At 49.2% G+C, this 22031-nt stretch overlaps 1 protein-coding gene across 5 annotated transcripts in view; it reads left to right on the top strand.

Annotated features, from left to right (window-relative positions):
* The window catches only part of frmd4a (FERM domain containing 4A), an 810443-nt gene that overhangs the window by 767858 nt on the left and 20554 nt on the right, over positions 1 to 22031 (top strand). For all 5 annotated transcript variants that reach the window (XM_070897082.1, XM_070897085.1, XM_070897084.1 and 2 more), the window contains 4 exons: positions 434 to 490; positions 3384 to 3621; positions 10524 to 10700; positions 14172 to 15031. In XM_070897082.1, the coding sequence (XP_070753183.1) occupies positions 434 to 490; positions 3384 to 3621; positions 10524 to 10700; positions 14172 to 15031 (1332 nt within the window). The remainder of the gene's footprint in view (positions 1 to 433; positions 491 to 3383; positions 3622 to 10523; positions 10701 to 14171; positions 15032 to 22031) is intronic.

The following is a 22031-nucleotide window of genomic DNA, read 5'->3' on the forward strand; positions in this document are numbered from 1 at the left end:
ACCCAAAGCGGTTTACAGCCAATGCATTACTTTTGAAGTGTAGTCACTGTTGTAATGTAGGAAACGCGGCAGAGCAGGTCTCCAGTCGTCCTGGTTGACCCTTGCCACTGGACCAAGACCTCGCTCTGTCAAGCCCGTGTGGTGGCTGGTGTGCAACGGTCACCCCACGTTAAAAAAATCCACCCACAGGCATCTTCCACCCCCTCAACTGGAGTTCAGGACTGGAACATCGGGTCCTTCATTGAAACATCTGTGAACTCATGTGGAAGCAAGTCATCCTCGTTCGATGATGTGATGATGATGAGAGTCAAGATCAGGAATGTAAGGGGTGGAAATTGACAGCCCCAGCAAGCGCTGATCAAGCCAGGCCTGGGTTAATCCTTCCTGTAGCTTTAACTACAGAGTCATATACTTTTTTGTGATTTCCCCACAGAAGCAAACATTGGCTCAGAAGACAGCTCACTGTCGGATGCCTTGGTCCTTGAGGATGGTGAGTTGCTCCTTACACAGAGTCACGTGTTGGCTGATCTCCATAACTGCAGCCACCCTTTATAAAATATCATGTTGACTTATTAAAAGTAATTTTACAGCGAGATTCAGGTGTCCTTGCAAAGGAAACATAGAAAGTTAGCATGCAGGTACAGCAAGCAATTAGGGTGGCAAATGGCATGTTGGCCTTTATTGCAACGGAGTTGCAGTACAAGAGTAAGGAAGTCTTATTACAATTGGACTTGGTGAGACCACACCTGGAGTACTGCGCACAGTTTTGGTCTCTGTATCTCAGGAAGGATATACTTGCCTGAGAGGCAGTGCAACAGAGGTTCACTAGATTAGTTCCTGGGGTGGGGGGATTGTCCTATGAGGAGAGATTGAGTAGATCGAGCCGATACTCTCTGGAGTTTAGAAGAATGAGAGGTGATCTCATTGAAACATACAAGATTCTGAGGGGGATTGACAGGGTAGATGCTGAGAGGATGTTTCCCCCGGGCTGGGGAGTCTAGAACCAGGGGTCACAGTCTCAGGATAAGGGGTCGGCCATTTAGGACTGAGATGAGGAGGAATTTCTTCACTCAGAGGGGGGTGAATCTTTGGAATTCTCTGCCCCAGAGGGCTGTGGATGCTGAGTCGTTGAGTATATTCAAGGCTGAGATCGCGGTAAGAGAAGGGATAACCAGCCGTGGATAACCAAGGAAATAAAGGAGAGTATCAAATTAAAAACCAATGCGTATAAGGTGGCCAAGGTTAGTGGGAAACTAGAAGATTGGGAAAATTTTAAACGACAGCAAAGAATGACTAAGAAAGCAATAAAGAAAGGAAAGATCGATTACGAAAGTAAACTTGCTCAAAACATAAAAACAGATAGTAAAAGCTTTTACCGATATATAAAACGGAAAAGAGTGACTAAAGTAAATGTTGGTCCCTTAGAAGATGAGAAGGGGGATTTAATAATGGGAAATGTGGAAATGGCTGAGACCTTAAACAATTATTTTGCTTCGGTCTTCACAGTGGAAGACACAAAAACCATGCCAAAAATTGCTGGTCACGGGAATGTGGGAAGGGAGGACCTTGAGACAATCACTATCATTGGGGGATAGTGCTGGACAGGCTAATGGGACTCAAGGTAGACAAGTCCCCTAGTCCTGATGAAATGCATCCCAGGGTATTAAAGGAGATGGCGGAAGTTATAGCAGATACATTCGTTATAATCTACCAAAATTCTCTGGACTCTGGGGAGGTACCAGCGGATTGGAAAGCAGCCTAATGTAATGCCTCTGTTTAAAAAAGGGGGCAGACAAAAGGCATGTAACTATAGGCCGGTTAGTTTAACATCTGTAGTGGGGAAAATGCTTGAAGCTATCATTAAGGAAGAAATAGCAGGACATCTAGATAGGAATAGTGCAATCAAGCAGACACAACATGGATTCATGAAGGGGAAATCATGTTTAACTAATTTACTGGAATTCTTTGAGGATATAACGAGCATGGTGGATAGAGGTGTACCGATGGATGTGGTGTATTTAGATTTCCAAAAGGCATTCGATAAGGTGCCACACAAAAGGTTACTGCAGAAGATAAAGGTACGCGGAGTCAGAGGAAATGTATTAGCATGGATTGAGCATTGGCTGGCGAACAGAAAGCAGAGAGTCGGGATAAATGGGTCCTTTTCGGGTTGGAAATTAGTGGTGTGCCACAGGGATCGGTGCTGGGACCACAACTGTTTACAATATACATAGATGACCTGGAAGAGGGGACAGAGTGTAGTGTAACAAAATTTGCAGATGACACAAAGATTAGTGGGAAAGCGGGTTGTGTAGAGGATACAGGGAGGCTGCAAAGCGATTTAGATAGATTAAGCGAATGGGGTAAGGTTTGGCAGATGGAATACAATGTCGGAAAATGTGAGGTCATCCACCTTGGGAAAAAAACAGTAAAAGGGAATATTATTTGAATGGGGAGAAATTACAACATGCTGTGGTGCAGAGGGACCTGGGGGTCCTTGTGCATGAATCCCAAAAAGTTAGTTTGCAGGTGCAGCAGGTAATCAGGAAGGCGAATGGAATGTTGGCCTTCATTGCGAGAGGGATGGAGTACAAAAGCAGGGAGGTCCTGCTGCAACTGTACAGGGTATTGGTGAGGCCGCACCTGGAGTACTGTGTGCAGTTTTGGTCACCTTACTTAAGGAAGGATGTACTAGCTTTGGAGTGGGTACAGAGACGATTCACTAGGCTGATTCCGGAGATGAGGGGGTTACCTTATGATGATAGATTGAATAGACTGGGTCTTTACTCGTTGGAGTTCAGAAGGATGAGGAGTGATCTTATAGAAACATTTAAAATAATGAAAGGGATAGACAAGATAGAGGCAGAAAGGTTGTTTCCACTGGTCGGGGAGACTAGAACCAGGGGGCACAGCCTCAAAATACGGGGGAGCCAATTTAAAACCGAGTTGAGAAGGAATTTCTTCTCCCAGAGGGTTGTGAATCTGTGGAATTCTCTGCCCAAGGAAGCAGTTGAGGCTAGCTCATTGAATGTATTCAAGTCACAGATAGATAGATTTTTAACCAATAAGGGAATTAAGGGTTACGGGGAGCGGGCGGGTAAGTGGAGCTGAGTCCACGGCCAGATCAGCCATGATCTTGTTGAATGACGGAGCAGGCTCGAGGGGCTAGATGGCCTACTCCTGTTCCTAATTCTTATGTTCTTATGTTCTTATGATAGATTTTTGGGCTCGAGGGGAATCAAGGGATATGGGGATCAGGCGGGAAAGTGGAGTTCAGGTCGAAGATCAGCCATGATCTTATTGAATGGTGGAGCAGGCTCGAGGGGCCGAATGGCCGACTCCTGCTCCTAATCCTTATGTTCTTTTGTGTCTTTGTTTTGCAGAAGACTGTCACGTTAGCAGTGTTTCATCGCCAATGCAGTCTCCACACAAAGGTCTCCCTCCCCGCCCACCCTCACATCAGAGACCTCCTCCCCCGCAGTCTCTGGACGGATTACGGCAGCTCCACTACCATCGCAGCGACTACGACAAGTCCCCCATTAAACCAAAAATGTGGAAAGAGTCATCGTTAGACGAACCATACGAAAAGGTCAAGAAACGTGCCTCTCACAGCCACTCCAGGTCAGTCGCACCAGCACTGAAGAGTCTGAGCTTGCACTGCATCATTAGGGGCAGAATTCAACTTCATTTCAAATAACACAAAGAATGAAAGAAAGACTTGCATTTATATAGCGCCTTTCGCGACCACCGGACGTCTCAAAGCACTTTACAGCCAATGGAATACTTTTTTTGGAGTGTAGTCACTGTTGTAATGTGGGAAACGCAGCAGCCAATTTGCGCACAGCAAGCTCCCACAAACATCAATGTGATAATGACCGGATCATCTGTTTTAGTGATGTTGATTGAGGGATAAATATTGGCCCCAGGACACCGGGGATAACTCCCCTGCTCTTCTTCAAAATAGTACCATGGGATCTTTTACATCCACCTGAGAGAGCAGACGGGGCCTCGGTTTAACGTCTCATCCAAAAGACGGCACCTCCAACAGTGCAGCACTCCCTCAGTACTGCCCCTCCGACAGTGCAGCACTCCCTCAGTACTGCCCCTCCGACAGTGCAGCACTCCCTCAGTACTACCCCTCCGACAGTGCAGCACTCCCTCAGTACTGCCCCTCCGACAGTGCAGCACTCTCTCAGTACTGCCCCTCCGACAGTGCAGCACTCTCTCAGTACTGCCCCTCCGACAGTGCAGCACTCCCTCAGTACTACCCCTCCGACAGTGCAGCACTCCCTCAGTACTGCCCCTCCGATAGTGCAGCACTCCCTCAGTACTGCCCCTCCGACAGTGCAGCACTCTCTCAGTACTGCCCCTCCGACAGTGCAGCACTCCCTCAGTACTGCCCCTCCGACAGTGCAGCACTCCCTCAGTACTGCCCCTCCGACAGTGCAGCACTCCCTCAGTACTGCCCCTCCGACAGTGCAGCACTCCCTCAGTACTTCCCCTCTGACAGTGCAGCACTCCCTCAGTACTGCCCCTCTGACAGTGCAGCACTCTCTCAGCACTGCCCCGGATGTCAGCCTGGATTTTTTTGTGTGTTCAAGTCCCTGGAGTGGGACTTGAACACACCACCTTCTGACTCAGAGGCGAGTGAGCTGCCCACTGAGCCACGGCTGACACCTAAGGCCAAAATGCTCAGGTCTGTCCAGTCTTCCCTCATAACTGAGAACATTTGACACTAAGGATCAGTGCCGTGGCTCGAATCTGCATTGCCTCCTGCGCTTGCATGTAACTCTTGTGTCCCGGCAACCAGGACTGTATGTAGTACTGAAGGTGAGATCTGGCCAGAGCTGTGTACAATGCGCTCGACCTCCTTCGTAAAGATATAAAGAGGAAGGAAACCCGAGAGGTTCTACTGTTTTATATAGTTCAATATTCTATCTGCTTTGTTGATTGGACATACCATTGTCCATCAGAAGTAAATGTAAGGAAGGATATACAACGGCACCTCCGACAGTGCAGCACTCCCTCAGCACTACACTGGAGTGTCAGCCTGGATTTTTGTGCTCAAGTCCCTGGAGTGGGACTTGAACCCACGACCTTCTGACTCAGAGGCGAGAGAGAGTGCTGCCCACTGAGCCACGGTTGACATTAAGGCAATTTATGACATAATGATATTTATTTTTCTGTTATCACATGGAATGCACGCATTCTAGCTCCAACTTAATAGAATGTATCTTATTCTGGTGCCATCAGACTGCAATAGAATGAGTTTGTGGAGACACTGTGATGGGACTGCATCTATTCTAATGCCATCCTATCGAATGTATCTTATTCCAGCACGGGGATAATGGATTGGGTCTATTGTCACACTATTGAAAGAAATACAACTATCCTTCTGGGATCAGTCACAGTCGTCTTGTTGTGGTTCCATCAACTCCCTCGGCACTGTGTGAGGAAGCGCAAGGATTCACCAGGTCTCCTGGCCACCAAAAACTGCTCAATCTTTCCATCGCTCTTCATTCACTTACATAACTAAACGAGTTAAGAACATCAGAAATAGGAGCAGGAGTAGGCCAGGCGGCCCCTCGAGCCTGCTCCGCCATTTAATACGACCATGGCTGATGGGGATTTATCCTCGGTGTTCTGGCCAACAGTTATCCCTCAATCAGCATCACTTTTTGTTTTTTTAAAAAGAGAGTATCTGGTCCTTTACCGCATTGCAGTTGGTGGGAGCTTGCTGTGTGAAAATTGGCTGCCACCTTTCCTTAACATCATCATCATCATCATCACCATCGAAGCGAGGATGACTTGCTTCCACGCCAGAAAAAGGGATGAGTTTCCAGGTGTTTCAATGAAGGACCCGAACTACATGTTGAAGGGTGGAAGATGCCTGTGGGTGGATTGTTTTAACGTGGGGTGACCGTTGCACACCAGCCACCACACGGGCTTGACAGAGCGAGGTCTTGGTCCAGTGGCAAGGGTTAACCAAGACGACTGGAGACCAGGTCTACTGCACGGACCCAGTGCGCTCACATATCGCACAGTGTGGGCTGGGCCCGTGCTGTCCCTGGGCCCCTTGCCCCGAACTCACACTTCCCCTGAGCACCGACCACTTCCCTCTACAATCTCTCGCTGCTCCTTATATTAAACCTTTCCGTACATTACAACAGTGGTTCAAAGGGTACTTGACTGGCTGTGAAGCCCTTTCGAACATCCTGAGGTTGTGAAAGGTGCAACATAAATGTAAGTTCTTTCCTTCTTAATAGAATTTTGATACAGGCATCTTCCACCCTTCAGGATGTCGATCGGGTCCTTCATTGAAACATAGCAAGGGGATTTGAGTATAGGAGCAGGGAGTTCTTCCTGCAGTTGTACAGGGCCTTAGTGAGGCCTCACCTGAAATATTGTGTTCAGTTTTGGTCTCCTAATCTGAGGAAGGACGTTCTTGCTATTGAGAGAGTACAGCGAAGGTTCACCAGACTGAGTCCCAAGATGGCAGGACTGACATATGAGGAGTGACTGGATCAACTGGGCCTGTATTCACTGGAGTTTAGAAGGATGAGAGGGGATCTCATAGAAACGTATACAATTCTGACAGGATTGGACAGGTTAGATGCAGGAAGAATGTTCCCATTGCTGGGGAATTCCAGAACCAGGGGTCACAGTCTAAGGATAAGGGGTAAGCCATTTAGGACCGAGATGAGGAGAAACTTCTTCACTCAGAGAGTTGTGAACCTGTGGAATTCTCTACCGCAGAAAGTTGTTGAGGCCAGTTCGTTAGATATATTCAAAGGGAGTTAGATGTGGCCCTTACGGCCAAAGGGATCAAGGGGTATGGAGAGAAAGCAGGAAAGGGGTACTGAGGGAATGATCAGCCATGATTTTATTGAATGGTGGTGCAGGCTCGAAGGGCCGAATGGCCTACTCCTGTACCTAAATTTCTATGTTTCAAATCATCACTTTCACAATGCTCAGCAAACTAACTTCCATACAGCCGGAACCTGCAAGCGTTTGTTTTAATTCAGGGTGCAGCTTGCTTTTGGGACCGTTCACCTTCTCTGGCCAGCCTGCCCTGCACACCATCTCCACCTGAAGGAGCTGGGAATGGATCAGACCTCAGCCTCGGCAATGCTGTTAGAATGCAACAACAACAACAATGTGTATTCTTATAGCACCTTTAACGTCCCCAGGTGCTTCACAGGAGTATTACAAAACAAAATGTGACACCGTGCCACTCAAGGAGATATATGGGCAGATGAAGTAGGTTTTAAGGAGCGTCTTGAAGGAGGAAAGAGAGGTAGAGAGGCGGAGAGGTTTAGGGAGGGAGTTCCAGAGCTTGGGGCCCAGGCAACAGAAGGCACGGCCACCGATGGTGGAGCGATTATAATCAGGGATGCTCAGGAGGGCAGAATTAGAGGAGCACTGAGATCTCGGGGGGGTTGTGGGGCTGGAGGAGATTACAGAGATAGGGAGGGGCGAGGGCCATGGAGGGATTTGAAAACATGGTTGAAAACGAGGTGTTGTTTAACATGTAGGTCAGCGAGCACAGGGGTGATGGGAGTGCGGGACTTGGTGCGAGTTAGCAGGGTTTTGGATCACCTTAAGTTTACAGCACTGAAATAACATTCATGCGCTAACAGCAATTGCCTGGCCACTGCTGCCATCACTTGCGATTCACCCGGAAAGGTTTTTTATCATGCTTCTTAATGCATTTGGGAGGTTTAAACGAAGCTCGTGGCCTTGGTAAGTTTATCTGTGCTCGGTATATTTTTCTATTCCAACTAGGGGGCATAGTCTCAGAATAAAGGGCCACCCATTTAAAACTGAGATGAGGAGAAATTTCTTCTCGGAGGGTTGTAAATCTGTGGAATTCTCTGCCCTAGAGAGCTGTGGAGGCTGGATCATTGAATATATTTAAGGCGGAGATAGACAGATTTTTGAGCGATAAGGGAGTGAAGGGTTATGGGGAGCAGGCGGGGAAGTGGAACTGAGGCAGGATCAGATCAGCCATGATCGTATTAAATGGCAGAGCAGGCTCGAGGGGCCGAATGGCCTACTCCTGCTCCTATTTCTTATGTTCTTATGGTGCACGGCAGTGTTAGAGGGTATGGCCCTGAACTACCAGCCCACAGGTCATGGGTCCAAGTGTCATCATGGCAGGTTAGGAAATCGGATTGAATAAATCTGGCAGGTTTATGGGTTAGCACGTGGAATATGCCCACAATAATTGCCAGATCGACCTTAAAAACCCAAAGCGATTCATTAATTCAGAAAGGGAATGTGTTGCCCTGTGCACGACTCTGATTGACTCTTAATGAAGCAGCGGGACAAGCTACTAATTGTTCAACCAATTCTCAGGGCAACTAGACATGGGCAAGAAATGTGGCTCATCAGCTTTGCTCACATCTCAAGAATGTAAGAATTAGGAGCAGGAGTCGGCCATTCGGCCCCTCGAGCCTGCTCCGCCATTCAATAAAATTATGGCTGATCTTCGACCTCAACTCCACTTTCCTGCACTGTCCCCATATCCCTCGATTCCTTTAATATCCAAAAATGTCAGTCTTGAATATATTCAACGACTCAGCATCCACAGCTCTGGGGCAGAGAATTCCAAAGATTCACCACCCTCTGAGTGAAGAAATTCCTCCTCATCTCAGTCCTAAATGGCCGACCCCTTATCCCGAGACTGTGACCCCCGGTTCTAGACTCTCCAGCCAGGGGGAAACATCATGCATCAACCCTGTCAAGCCCTGTAAGAATGTTTTAATGGGGTAACAGTTAAAGGAATATAAGGACACCTTGGCAGCCACAATGCTGACAGTAATGGATGATGCAAACTGCAGTGTGAAAAATCCACAACTGCAAAGCTCCAAAAGGATAAACTTTACATCATTTTTTTAATTCATCCCTGGGATGTGGGCATCACTGGCAAGGCCGGCATTTATTGCCCATCCCTAATTGCCCCTTGAGAAGGTGGTGGTGAGCCGCCTTCTTGAACCGCTGCAGTCCGTGTGGTGAAGGTGCTCCCACAGTGCTGTTAGGGAGGGAGTTCCAGGATTGTGACCCAGCGACGATGAAGGAATGGCCGATATATTTCCAAGTCAGGATGGTGTGTGACTGGGAGGGGAACGTGGAGGTGGTGGTGTTCCCATGCGCCTGCTGCCCTTGTCCTTCTAGGTGGTAGAGGTCACAGGTTTGGGAGGTGCTGCCGAAGAAGCCTTGGTGAGTTGCTGCAGTGCATCTTGTAGATGGTGCACACTGCAGCCAGGGGGCGCCGGTGGTGGAGGGAGTGAATGTTGAAGATGGTGGATGGGAAGCCAATCAAGCGACTGCTTTGTCCTGGATGGTGTTGAGCTTCTCGAGTGTTGTTGGAGCTGCACTCATCCAGGCAAGTGGAGAGTATTCCATCACACTCCTGACTTGTGCCTTGTAGATGGTGGAAAGGCTTTGGGGAGTCAGGAGGTGGGACACTCGTCGCAGAATACCCAGCCTCTGACCTGCTCTTGTAGCCACGGTAAGTGGCTGGCCTAGTTAAGTTTCTGGTCAATGGTGACCCCCCCCAGGATGTTGACATACCACAAATTCTTTAATATCTAGTGAGCCAATTCAAAAATATAAGGCACTCTAGGGATTCAGCTGTTTCAAAAAGCACTCACACGTTATGACCAATGTGTTTCATTCCAGTAACACTGCTAGCCACCATTTGCTGGCTTTGGCCCATGGGTGAGACATTCAGTCGCGGGCGGTAACTCAGGCAGAGCGGCAATTTTAGCGCCTTGAAAACATTTGCGCCTCCCACCCAGAAATTCATCAGAATCAATCAAAGAGCTGACCGGGGCGTTAAATCAGAGCTGGGGGGTAAATTTGGTTGGTTGTTTGGTTGGTAAATTTGGCGGAACCATTGTGCACACGCGGAAATCGGATCCAGACCCCGGGAACAGCCGACGCTTAAAGCCACGCGCTGGCAAACTAGTAATGCCCCCTTTAAAGTTTTAGAAATAGGTTTTTCTCAAGCTGCACGGTTGTGTCTGTCTGCCGCTGCAAACTGGGAGGCTGACGCACTGTGCTGTGTGTAAACGTTGCACTGACTGTGACCTCCCAGGGAAGCACTTCCTCATCCCTTTAAACAGCCGCCAGTTAACGACTCTGCAAGTCTGGACCCACTGTTTCTCCAGACGTTGTTCTTGGCGGGCGCTCAATGAGGCAGCCACACCGAATTTACCGACTGGGGCGCGAGCGTGGGCATTGCACCAGGACTGATGTCAGGATCCGAGCAGTCGTCAGCTTACGGGCGCTAATTGTTTGTACCCCGGGTGAGCCTCGAGTGAATTTTCGGTCGGGGCGCTAAACGCTGCATTCCCGGTTGGTAACCCCTTACGCTCCCATTAACGCCCCCTCTGGCCGCTAACTGAGGCGTTAAGACAACCGAGAATCCAGCCCCATGCCATTACAAATGAAAGTTCACAGTAATTTATCGAGCTAAGAACCTTTGAGTGATGTTGAGTGTTTGTTCTCTTATCCAGCCTGGGGAGTGGACACGCACGGTTTGCCAGTGTCGGGAGCTGTGCAGAGGCGGGAGCTGGAGGGTCCCTGCAGAGCAGCCCTGTCCGAAGTGCCCCTCACTGGAACTGCTCCCAGTCCAGCATGCCATCCACGCCAGATCTACGGATAAGGAGTCCTCCTTATGTACATTCCACGCGGTAAGTGACCTGGAAAGTAAGCGCCGATTTTCTCTTGGAGATAAAAGAAGATACACAAATATAGGAAATCTGAACCGTAAACAGGAAGCTGTGGGTGCACTGAAGACCCATTGGCTCAGCAGGCGAAGGGTGGATGAACTCTTTGTGTTCACCCAGTCAGATGGCCAATCAAATCTAATCTTTCCCTTTCAGCTGCTGACTGACCGACCTGTGCATTTCATACAGCCACAGTTGCACCAACACCTTTATTATGCTCTTGCAATCGTATCCAAGTTCTAACGCCTTTTTCTCCAGGACACCCACACTGTGCACGCTGTAATTCTGCAGCATTTTGATGTCAGCTTTTTCAGAATACGCTGCCATCGAATGTTCGAAACTGTATTATTTGTAACGTGTTCCCAAGGTTTGCCGACATCAACAGCCTGTATTCCCGAGAAGGAACCCGAGGATAGTTCTTTGAGCCCAAGCTCCCAGTGCGGAACCATATTCGAAGGATGTGCGAGTTGGAGAGGGGACCACGCCACTGTAGCTCGATACTCCTCCGCCCCGCCAGTACTGGCACACTGAAGTTACCAAGCGACACAAATGCCGACGCTCGCGGCTGCAAACCTTTAGCGCCCCTCCTGAGTGGCGCCATCCAATCGTTTTTCTCCCCATAATTGTCTCTTGTGTTATTAGAAGTGGGGGGGGTGCTGTAAGTTATATGGAACAAATGATCCCAGTACAGAGGCATTTGCATAGATTAGGAAGTTGTGCCGAATTAGCGGGTATTATTTAATGGGATAAATACAATGAGATGAGACCACGACAGAGGAAGTAGTAGCAGAACTAGAACTAGGAGTTTGGGTGACTTGTGGAAAACTCGCTGCCTCCATTAACTAAATGTGCAGCAACAGCAAAGGGTCAAAACAAGAACTTAGGATATGTAGCCAAAAATAAAGTGCATGTCCCAGTAAGAAATGTCCTGACCCCAGCTGGGGAAGTGTTTAATTCATTCACGGGATATGAACGTTGCCAGCAAGGCCAGCATTTATTGCCCATCCCTAATTGCCCTCAAGTGTCTCGCTGGGCCATTCCAGAGGGCAGTTAAGAGTCAACCACATTGCTGTGGGTCTGGAGACACGTATAGGCCCAGACCGGGTAAGGACGGCAGGTTTCCTTCCCTAAAGGGCATCAGTGAACCCGATGGGTTTTTACAACAATCCGGTAGTTTCATGGTCACCATTACTGATACTGGCTTTTTATTCCAGATTTATTTAATGAACTGAATTTAAATTCCCCAGTTGCCATGGTGGGATTTGAACTTTTATTATTAGTCCAGTGCGTACAGTTCTGCTCCTGAAGTTGGAGAGGGGACCTCGAAGAGCAACTAAATTGATACTTTGGATCAGACACCCGAGAAAGGACGACAGAAACTGTGAATGTTTTTAACCAGAGAAACAGCAGCACTTGACAATGTTTATAGCGGTACCGAACTTTCTAAATGTTTGGCCTTTATTGCAAGGGGGATGGAGTATAAAAGCAGGGAAGTCCTGCTACAACTGTACAGGGTATTGGTGAGGCCACACCTGGAGTACTGCGTACAGTTTTGGTCTCCGTATTTAAGGAAGGATATACTTGCATTGGAGGCTGTTCAGAGAAGGCTCACTCGGTTGATTCCGGAGATGAAGGGGTTGTCTTATGAAGATAGGTTGAGTAGGTTGGGCCTATACTCATTAGAGTTTAGAAGAATGAAAGATGATCTTATTGAAACGTATAAGATTCTGAGGGGGGTAGATGCAGAGAGAATGTTTCTCCTCGTGGGGGAATCTAGAACTAGGGGGCATAGTTTCAGAATAAGGGGTCGCCCATTTAAAACTGAGATGAGGAGGAATTTCTTCTCTTGGAGGGTTGTAACTCTGCGGAATTCTCTGCTCCAGAGATGGGTCATTGAATATATTTAAGGTGCAGATAGGCAGATTTTTGAGCAACAAGGGAGTAAAGGGTTATGGGGAGCGGGCGGGGAAGTGGAGCTGAGTCCATGATCAGATCAGCCATGATCTTATTGAATGGCGGAGCAGGCTCGAGAGGCCAAATGGCCAACTCCTGCTCCTATTTCTTATAAGGACTACGGATGAATTGAACTCCAATAACCACAAGCTCTACAAGGCATCAAGCTTAGAAGAGGGAAGGTGAACAGACATTTTAGATTTAATTACTTTACACAGAGTTTGGTGAATATATGGGCAGTGCTGCCGAGTAGGTCTGAGAACGTCAGCAAATTTGAGAGGGAACTGGAGAGTAGAATGGGCCGATACTCTCTGGAGTTTAGAAAAATGAGAGGTGATCTCATTGAAACGTATAAGATTCTGAGGGGGATTGACAGGGTAGATGCAGGGAGGATGTTCCCCGGTTGCAGGAGAGATTGAGTAGACTAGGCCGATATTCTCTAGAGTTTAGAAGCATGAGAGGTGATCTCATTGAAACATACACAATTCTTACAGGGCTTGACAGGGTAGATGCAGGGAGAATGTTTACCCCGGGCTGGGGAGTCTAGAACCAGGGGTCACAGTCTCAGGATAAGGGGGCGGCCATTTAGGACTGAGATGAGGAGGAATTTCTTCACTCAGAGGGTGGTGAATCTTTGGAATTCTCTGCTCCGGAGAGCTGTGGATGCTGAGTCGTTGAGTATATTCAAGACGGAGATCAATAGATTTTTGGATATTAAGGGAATCAAGGGATATGGGGATAGTGCGGGAAAGTGGAGTTGAGGCAGAAGATCAGCCATGATCTTATTGAATGGCGGAGCAGGCTCGAGGGGCCGAATGGCCGACTCCTGCTCCTATTTCTTATGTCAGCCAAACCAGAAGCTGCATCGCCAACACACGAGAGCATCATCCAGAATGTCCAACTCCCCCAGCAAAGGGGGACAACTCGGTGTGAGGATCGGGGGGCGGGGGGGCACATCCAAAAAATGCTCCGATCATTTCTTTAAAAATCTCACGGCATCAAAATGAAAACGTGGTGGGAAAAAACATGATTAGGATCCAAGACAGAGTACAACTATAGGACTTGAGAGGAGGAGGAATGTCTGCACTCAGAGGGTGGTGAATCTTTGGAATTCTCTGCCCCAGAGGGCTATGGAGGCTCAGTCTTTGAGGCTGAGATCGATAGATTTTTGGACTCGAGGGAAATCGAGGGATATGGGGAGCGGGCAGGAAAGTGGAGTTGAGGCAGAAGATCAGCCATGATCTTATTGAATGGCGGAGCGGGCTCGAGGGGCCGAATGACCGACTCCTGCTGCTAATTCTTGTGTTCTTATAGTTTGATAGAAAGTGTTCAAGGGGTGTGTGTGAGTGCTCGGGCGGTGTATAGTATTTTTCAAACTGTGCGACTTTTAACATGACTTGCCTGGTCCCTTTGCGTCTGTACATTCCGACGTTGCTACGGGTCACAGTCCTGGTGTAACAATGTTGTTTTGCACCTTTCCAGGTCGGTAGACATCAGCCCTACCCGACTGCACAGTTTAGCACAGCACTTTAGACACCGAAGCTCCAGCCTGGAATCCCAGGGCAAGCTGGCTGTGTCCGAGAACGAGGCGGGAAGCCCTGACTTCTACACCCCCAGGACTCGCAGCAGTAACGGCTCCGACCCACTGGACGACTGCTCCTCGTGCACCAGCCACTCCAGCTCCGAGCAGTACTACCCGGCTCACATGCACGCCAACTACTCCACGCTGGCCGAGGACTCGCCCTCCAAGGCCCGCGAGCGCCAGAGGCACCGGTCGGCCGGCAACCTGGGCTCCTCCAACTCTGGCAGCATGCCCAACCTGGCCGCCAAGAACGGCACGACCAACAGCGGCTTTTACCTGCACAGCCAGAGCCAGCCCTCGTCGCAGTACCGAATCAAGGAATACCCGCTGTACATGGAGGGCAGCCCCACCCCGGTGGTAGTGCGTAGCCTGGAGAACGACCAGGAGGGTCACTACAGCGTCAAGGCGCAGTTTAAAACCTCGAACTCCTACACGGCAGGCGGCATCTATAAGGACGCCTGGCACGGTGACGACCCCGACTCGGTAAAGCTGACGCCTTCGCGCTCTCAAATTGTTAGGACTCCCTCCCTCGTCAAAGAAAACACCGATAGGGGCACAAACAGAACTGCGTTGTCTGATGAACTGAGGTCTTGGTATGAAAGGTCTTCAGCCACGCTGAAGGAACACAATCGACTCTCTCATACAAGCTCCGACTCATCAGACCGGAGCTCCCCGTACAGCACAGCTCACAGTGCCTTTGTGGCACACAGCCGGATCACTCACCAATCTCAGCCATCCAAAGCAACGTCAGCTATTTCAGGTAAAGCCACGGCCGGGCCGGTGCGCGGTTTAGGAGGTTAAGGGGCGATCTCGATCGAAGCTTTCCAGACGTTAAGGGGAACTGTGATCATTCCGGTTGATCCCGGAGTTGAGGGGGTTGACTTATGAGGAAAGGTTCAGGAGGTTGGGCCTCTACTCATTGGAATTCAGAAGGATGAGAGGTGATCTTATCGAAACGTATAAGATTATGAGGGGGCTTGACAAGGTGGATGCAGAGAGGATATTTCCACTGATGGGGGAGACTAGAACTAGGGGGCATGATCTTAGAATAAGGGGCTGCCCATTTAAAACAGAGATGAGGAGAAATTTCTTCTCTCAGAGGGTTGTAAATCTGTGGAATTCTCTGCCTCAGAGAGCTGTGGAGGCTGGGTCATTGAATATATTTAAGACTGAAATCGACAGTCTCTAAAATGATAAGGGGTTATGGGGCGCGGGCATGGAAGTGGAGCTGAGTCCATGATTGTATTAAATGGCGGAGCAGGCTCGAGGGGCCGTATGGCCGCTCCTGCTCCTATTTCTTATGTTATTATAGATGGAGAGAAACGATTCCTGCTGGTTGGGGAGTCTGGGACTAGGAGCATAGCCGAAAAATTAGAGCCAGACCTTTCAGGAGTGAAATTAGGAAACACTTCTACACACACAGGGTGGGAGAAGTTTGGAACTCTCTTCCGCAAATGACAAATGGTACTGGGTTAATTGTTAATTTTAAATCGGAGATTGATAGATTTTTGTTAATCTAAGCTATTAAGGGACATGGGCCAAAGACGGGTATATGGAGTTAGGTCACAGATCAGCCTTGATCTCATTGAATGGCGGAACAGCCTCGAGGGGCTGAATGGCCTCCTCCTGATCCTATGTACAGAACAGAAACAGGCCATTCAGCCCATCGGGTCCGTGCCGGGGTTTATGCTCCACACGAGCCCCCTCCCACCCCTCTTCATCTCACCCTATCACCATATCCTATTCCTTTCCCCATCATGTGATTATCTAGCCTCCCCTTAAATGCATCTATGCCATTTGCCTCAACTACTCCTTGTGGTAACGAGTTCCACATCTTCACCATGTTCACTTTTATCATTAGAAATATTATCTTTCAGTGCTTCTGTGTGCAAGTAACAAAGAGTGGAATTGGGAAGATAGGACACTGAAATATTGGGGTCCCAAGACATTGCTTCTATATTGGCCGACATGATTTGTGTGTGCATGAAATTCAGCTGGCAGACATTATCGTACAGACACAGACTGAACAAATGTGTTAACACCTACACTAAACTAACGATAGAGGAATTTGATATGAATGCAGGTCAGTATGACAATATTTTTCAGTGTACTGTCCAGTCTTTAATGTCCAAAGTGCACGGATATTGCAGTGTCAGGCAGGTGATGATCTTTCATTGTTTTATATTGTATTGTAGGCAGTGGTAGCCTAATCTAGACTGATTCCTGGCATGAGAGGGTTGTCCTATGAGGAGAGATTGAGTAGAATGGGCCTATATTCTTTGGAGCTTAGAAGAATGAGAGGTGATCTCATTGAAACATACAAGATTCTGAGGGGGATTGACAGGGTAGATGCAGGGAGGATGTTTCCCCCCCGGGCTGGGGAGTCCAGAACCAGGGGTCACAGTCTCAGGATAAGGGGTCGGCCATTTAGGACTGAGATGAGGAGGAATTTCTTCACTCAGAGGGTGGTGAATCTTTGGGATTCTCTGCCCCAGAGGGCTGTGGAGGCTCAGTCGTTGAGTATATTCAAGGCTGAGATCGATAGATTTTTGGGGTCGAGGGGAATCGAGGGATATGGGGATCGGGCGGGAAAGTGGAGTTGAGGTCGAAGATCAGCCGTGATTGTATTGAATGGCGGAGCAGGCTCGAGGGGCTGTATGGCCGACTCCTGCTCCTATTTCTTATGTTCTTCATCGAGCTGGAGAAAATGAGACTATCAGTACAAATGCATAACACAGCATTGGCTGTCAATTCGGGAGATTTGATGAGCGACGTAGTGTGAGGTACTTCCTTCAGAGAGGAACAATCAAGGGTTCAATGGGAGAAGTCCCATAGTCCTGCCACACCAGGATCAATTGTTCTTTTTGAGTTCCTGTTGTCCATAGAATAAGACAAGGCTTCCAACTCACTGCATGTTTCATTTGGTTAGTTTGCTGTAGTTTAAGTGTCAGCTGTGGGCAGCACTCTCACCTCTGAGTCAGAAGGTTGTGGGTTCAAGTCCCACTCCAGGGACTTGAGCACAAAAATCCAGGCTGACACTCCCAGTGCAGTGCTGCACTGTCGGAGGGGCCGTCTTTTGGATGAGATGTTAAACCGAGGCCTTGTCTGCTCTCTCAGGTGGATGTAAAAGATCCCATGGCACTATTTGGAAGAAGAGCAGGGCAATTATCCCCGGTGTCCTGGGGCCAATATTTATCCCTCAATCAACATCACTAAAACAGATTATCTGGGTCATGATCACATTGCTGTGTGTGGGAGCTTGCTGTGCGCACATTGGCTGCTGCCTTTCCTACATTACAACAGTGACTACACTCCAAAAAGTACTTCATTGGCTGTAAAGCCCTTGGGATGTCCTGAGGTCACGAAAGGCGCTATAGAAATGCAAGTCTTTTTAATTTCAGCCAAACAGATATCGCTGATCAAAGCAATAAAGTATTAAAAGATTGATTCGCGTATCAGCTCATTTGTTTTTCGATGGAAACTTGGCGTAAGATTGGTACGTGAACACAGACAATTAAACTGAAATACTCTGACGCCTTTTAACCTAATGTGACATTTTAAGTCTGTTTATTTAGCCGTGTGTAGCAATCGTTTCACCCGTAGACCAGGATTTCTGTCCATAAAACTCTGGGAATTCCACCAACCTCTGATGGACCAGCAGGAATTCTACCCAGAAACCACAGCTGTAAACCACCAGCTTCCATGAGCTTTGCTCAATCTTTTTTTTTATTCATTCACGGGATGTGGGTGCCACCGGCAAGGCCGGTGTTTATTGCCCATCCCTAATTGCCCTCGGGAAGTTGGCAGTGAGCCGCCTTCTTGCATACGACTGAGTGTCTCGCTGGGCCATTTCAGAGGCCCGCTCAGAGTCAACCACCTTGCTGTGGGTCTGGAGTCACATATAGGCCCAGACCGGGTAAAGGCGGCAGATTTCCTTCCCTGAAGGACATTAGGGAACCCGATGGGTTTTTAAGGACAGTCTCGTAGCTTCACGGTCAGTATTACTGATACTGGCTTTTTATTCAGTTGAATGTAAATTCCCCAGCTGCCATGGTGGGATTTGAACTCATGTCTCTGGCTCATTAGTCCAGGCCTTTGGATTGCTGGTCCAGTCTTCATCTTCATCGGCAGTCCCTCGGAGTCGAGGATGACTTGCTTCCACACTAACACTGAGTTCTCAGGTGACTGATGAGTCCAATGTGGGACCTACAGTCTCGGTCACCGGTGGGGCAGACGGTGGTTGGAGGGACGGGTGGGTGGGTGGGGGGCTTGGGTTGCCGCGCGCTCCTCCCGCTGTTTGCGCTTGGCTTCCGCGTGCTCCCGGCGAAGACACTCGAGGTGTTCGGCACCTTCTCAGATGCTTCTCCTCCACTTTGTGCAGCCAGGGACTCCCAGGAGTCAGTGGGGATGTTGCACTCTTTTCAAGGAGGCCTTGAGGGTGTCTTTGAAACATTTCCTCTGCTCACCTGGGGCTCGCTTGCCGTGTCGGAGTTCCGAGTAGAGCGCTTGTTTTGAGAGTCTAGTATCGGGTATGCGGACGCTGTGGCCCGTCCCTCGGAGCTGATCGAGCGTGGTCAATGCTTCGATGCTGGGGATGTTGGCCTGAGCGAGAACACTGACGTTGATGCGCCTGTCCTGCCAGTGGATTTGCAGGATCTTGCGGAGGCAGCGATGGTGGTACTTCTCCAGTGCTTTGAAATTGAATTGAAATTCCCCAGCTGCCGTGGGAACATTAGTGTCCTCGACCAAGCCAACATCCCCAGCATCGAAGCACTGACCACACTCGACCAGCTCCGCTGGGCGGGCCACATTGTTCACATGCCAGACACGAGACTCCCAAAGCAAGCGCTCTACTCGGAACTCCTTCACGACAAACGAGTCAAAGGTGGGCAGAGGCAACGTTACAAGAACACCCTCAAAGCCTCCCTAATAAAGTGCAACATCCCCACCGACACCTGGGAGTCCCTGGCCAAAGACCGCCCTAAGTGGAGGAAGTGCATCCGGGAGGGCGCTGAGCACCTCGGGTCTCATCGCCGAGAGCATGCAGAAACCAAGCGCAGGCAGCGGAAGGAGCGTGCGGCAAACCAGACTCCCACCCACCCTTTCCTTCAACCACTGTCTGTCCCACCTGTGACAGGGACTGTAATTCCCGTATTGGACTGTTCAGCCACCTAAGGACTCATTTTAAGAGTGGAAGCAAGTCTCCCTCGATTCCGAGGGACTGCCCATGATGATGATGAACTCGTGGATCATTCACTGAGGCCTCTGGATCACTGGACCAGTGACGGAAGCACTGTGCTCGCGTTTCCTGGTCACGTGTGTGATGCAAACCGGCTCCAGCTCAGTTGCTGCACAGAAACGGAACCCCTTTCACATGCAAGCAGAAAGATTAGACACTCATTTCAAATACATGCGATGTTGATCCCAGGCAGGAAGCTTCCCTAATTCTAAATTTAAGTAAACAGGAAGGAATTTGTTTATATTGTAAACTCCCATGTAAATGAGAAAGTATACTCATCAAGATTGTTTTTTTTTCCCAAATGCTTTACTCCGAGAACAATTTAGAATTGTTGTTGTGCACGAGCACACTTCTGCAAACGCCTTGTGATAAATTCTACTCACACCGTTGCTCAGTCTGAATTCTGTCCCCATTCTGATCGCTAAATCCTATTGTCATAACCTAACTAATCCCCTCCCCATTGTTTCGCCTCTGTCCCATCGCCATTGTTCTCCTCTAATCCTGTCCCGGACATTGCTTGCTTCAGAAAGCCCTTTCACAGCAACCTGCCCAGATCCATACACACTCTCGTGCCTCTACTGTTTTATATACAAAGAAACGGAAGACTTGCATTTATATAGCACCTTTCAAGACCTCAGGACGTCCCGAAGCGCTCTACAGCCAATGAAGTACTTTTTTGAAGTGTAGTAATTTGGGAAACGCGGCAGCCAATTTGCGCACAGCAAGCTCCCACACACAGCAATGTGATAATGGCCAGATAATCTGTTATCAGTGATGATGATTGAGGGATAAATATTAGCCCCAGGACACCGGGGAGAACTCAAAAAGCAAAATACCGCGGATGCTGGAAACTGAAATAAAATCAGAAAATCTCAGCGGGTCAGGCAGCATCTGTGGAGAGAAAAACAGCGTTAACGTTTCAGGTCGATGACCCTTCGTCAGAATAACTCCTACAGATAACTCCCCTGCTCTTGTTCGAAATAGTGCTGTGGGATCATTTTACGCCCACCTGAGAGAGCAGACGGGGCCTCAGTTTAATGTCTCATCCAAAAGAAGGCACCTCCGACAGTGCGGCACTCCCTCAGTACTGCCACTCCGACAGTGCGGCACTCCCTCAGTACTGCCCCTTCGACAGTGCAGCGCTCCCTCAGTACTGCGCCTCCGACAGTGCAGCACTCCCTCAGTACTGCCCCTCCGACAGTGCGGCACTCCCTCAGTACTGCCCCTTCGACAGTGCAGCGCTCCCTCAGTACTGCGCCTCCGACAGTGCAGCACTCCCTCAGTACTGCCCCTCCGACAGTACGGCACTCCCTCAGTACTGCCCCTCCGACAGTGCAGCGCTCCCTCAGTACTGCCCCTCCTACAGTGCGGCGCTCCCTTAGTACTGCCCCTCCGACAGTGCGGCACTCCCTCAGTACTGCCCCTCCGACAGTGCGGCACTCACTTAGTACTGCCCCTCCGACAGTGCAGCGCTCCCTCAGTACTGCACTGCGAGTGTGAGCCTAGATTTTTGTGCTCAAGTCTCTGGAGTGGGACTTGAACCCACAACCTTCTGACTCAGAGGCGAGAGTGCTGCCCACTGAGACACGGCTGACACAGATTACAAAAATGCCAGTAATAATTCTCATTAAAACATTGGATATTCTTGAAAATGTCACAGCCAATTTGATAACCTGACGTCTAATCTCAGCATCATTGTAATTGAAGTAAAGTGATCTAATACCTGCTCCAACCAAAATGAAAATACAAAATCCTTCACAATTGCCCCATATTCTCAGACTGACCTCAGAATCTGCACGTAAATGTAATGGTTGTAGAAGAGCCGCATTTCCAGGCAATTATCTCTAGGTTCTGGACCCCATGGCTCCCGACACCATAGGTAGCCTTCTCCTCAACTAGTGCTGGGAAGGTGCTGCATTCCTACCCGTTTCCCACTCCCTCGTGCACGCTGAATTAGCCAACGCCACATCCTCATTAACACTATCGGATTGGACATGATGCCGAGGGTTGAAGAAACAAGTGGCAACAGAGGGTGAAATGGAAGGGGTTAGGGGTGAGGGACCCGCTCGGGATGTCCGTGCAGGGACCAGTCGGTGGGTTTCAGTCCCTCTCTTCATCATGATCCTTCTCATCCTCCTCCCCCTCCTCATAGTTGACACAGGAGGTCATTGTGCCCGAGCTGTTCCTCCTCCTCCTCCTCTCACCTAGGGCGGTCTTCGGCCAGGGACTCCCAGGTATCAGTGGGGATGTCGCACTTTACCGGAGAGGCTTTGAGGGTGTCCTTGTAACGATTCCTCTGCCCACCTTTGGCTCGCTTGCCATGAAGGAGTTCCGCATAGATCAATTGCTTTGGGAGTCTCGTGTCTGCCATGCGAACTATGTGGCCTGCTCAGCGAAGCTGATCGAGTGTGGTCAGTGCTTCAATGCTGGGGATGTTGGCCTGGGCGAGGACACTGATGTTGGTGCACTGTCCTCCCAGGGGATTTGCAGGATCTTGCGGAGACATCGTTGGTGGTATATC

The sequence above is a fragment of the Pristiophorus japonicus genome, chromosome 13 (genome assembly GCF_044704955.1).
Source record: "Pristiophorus japonicus isolate sPriJap1 chromosome 13, sPriJap1.hap1, whole genome shotgun sequence".
In the NCBI taxonomy this organism is placed as follows: domain Eukaryota; kingdom Metazoa; phylum Chordata; class Chondrichthyes; family Pristiophoridae; genus Pristiophorus; species Pristiophorus japonicus.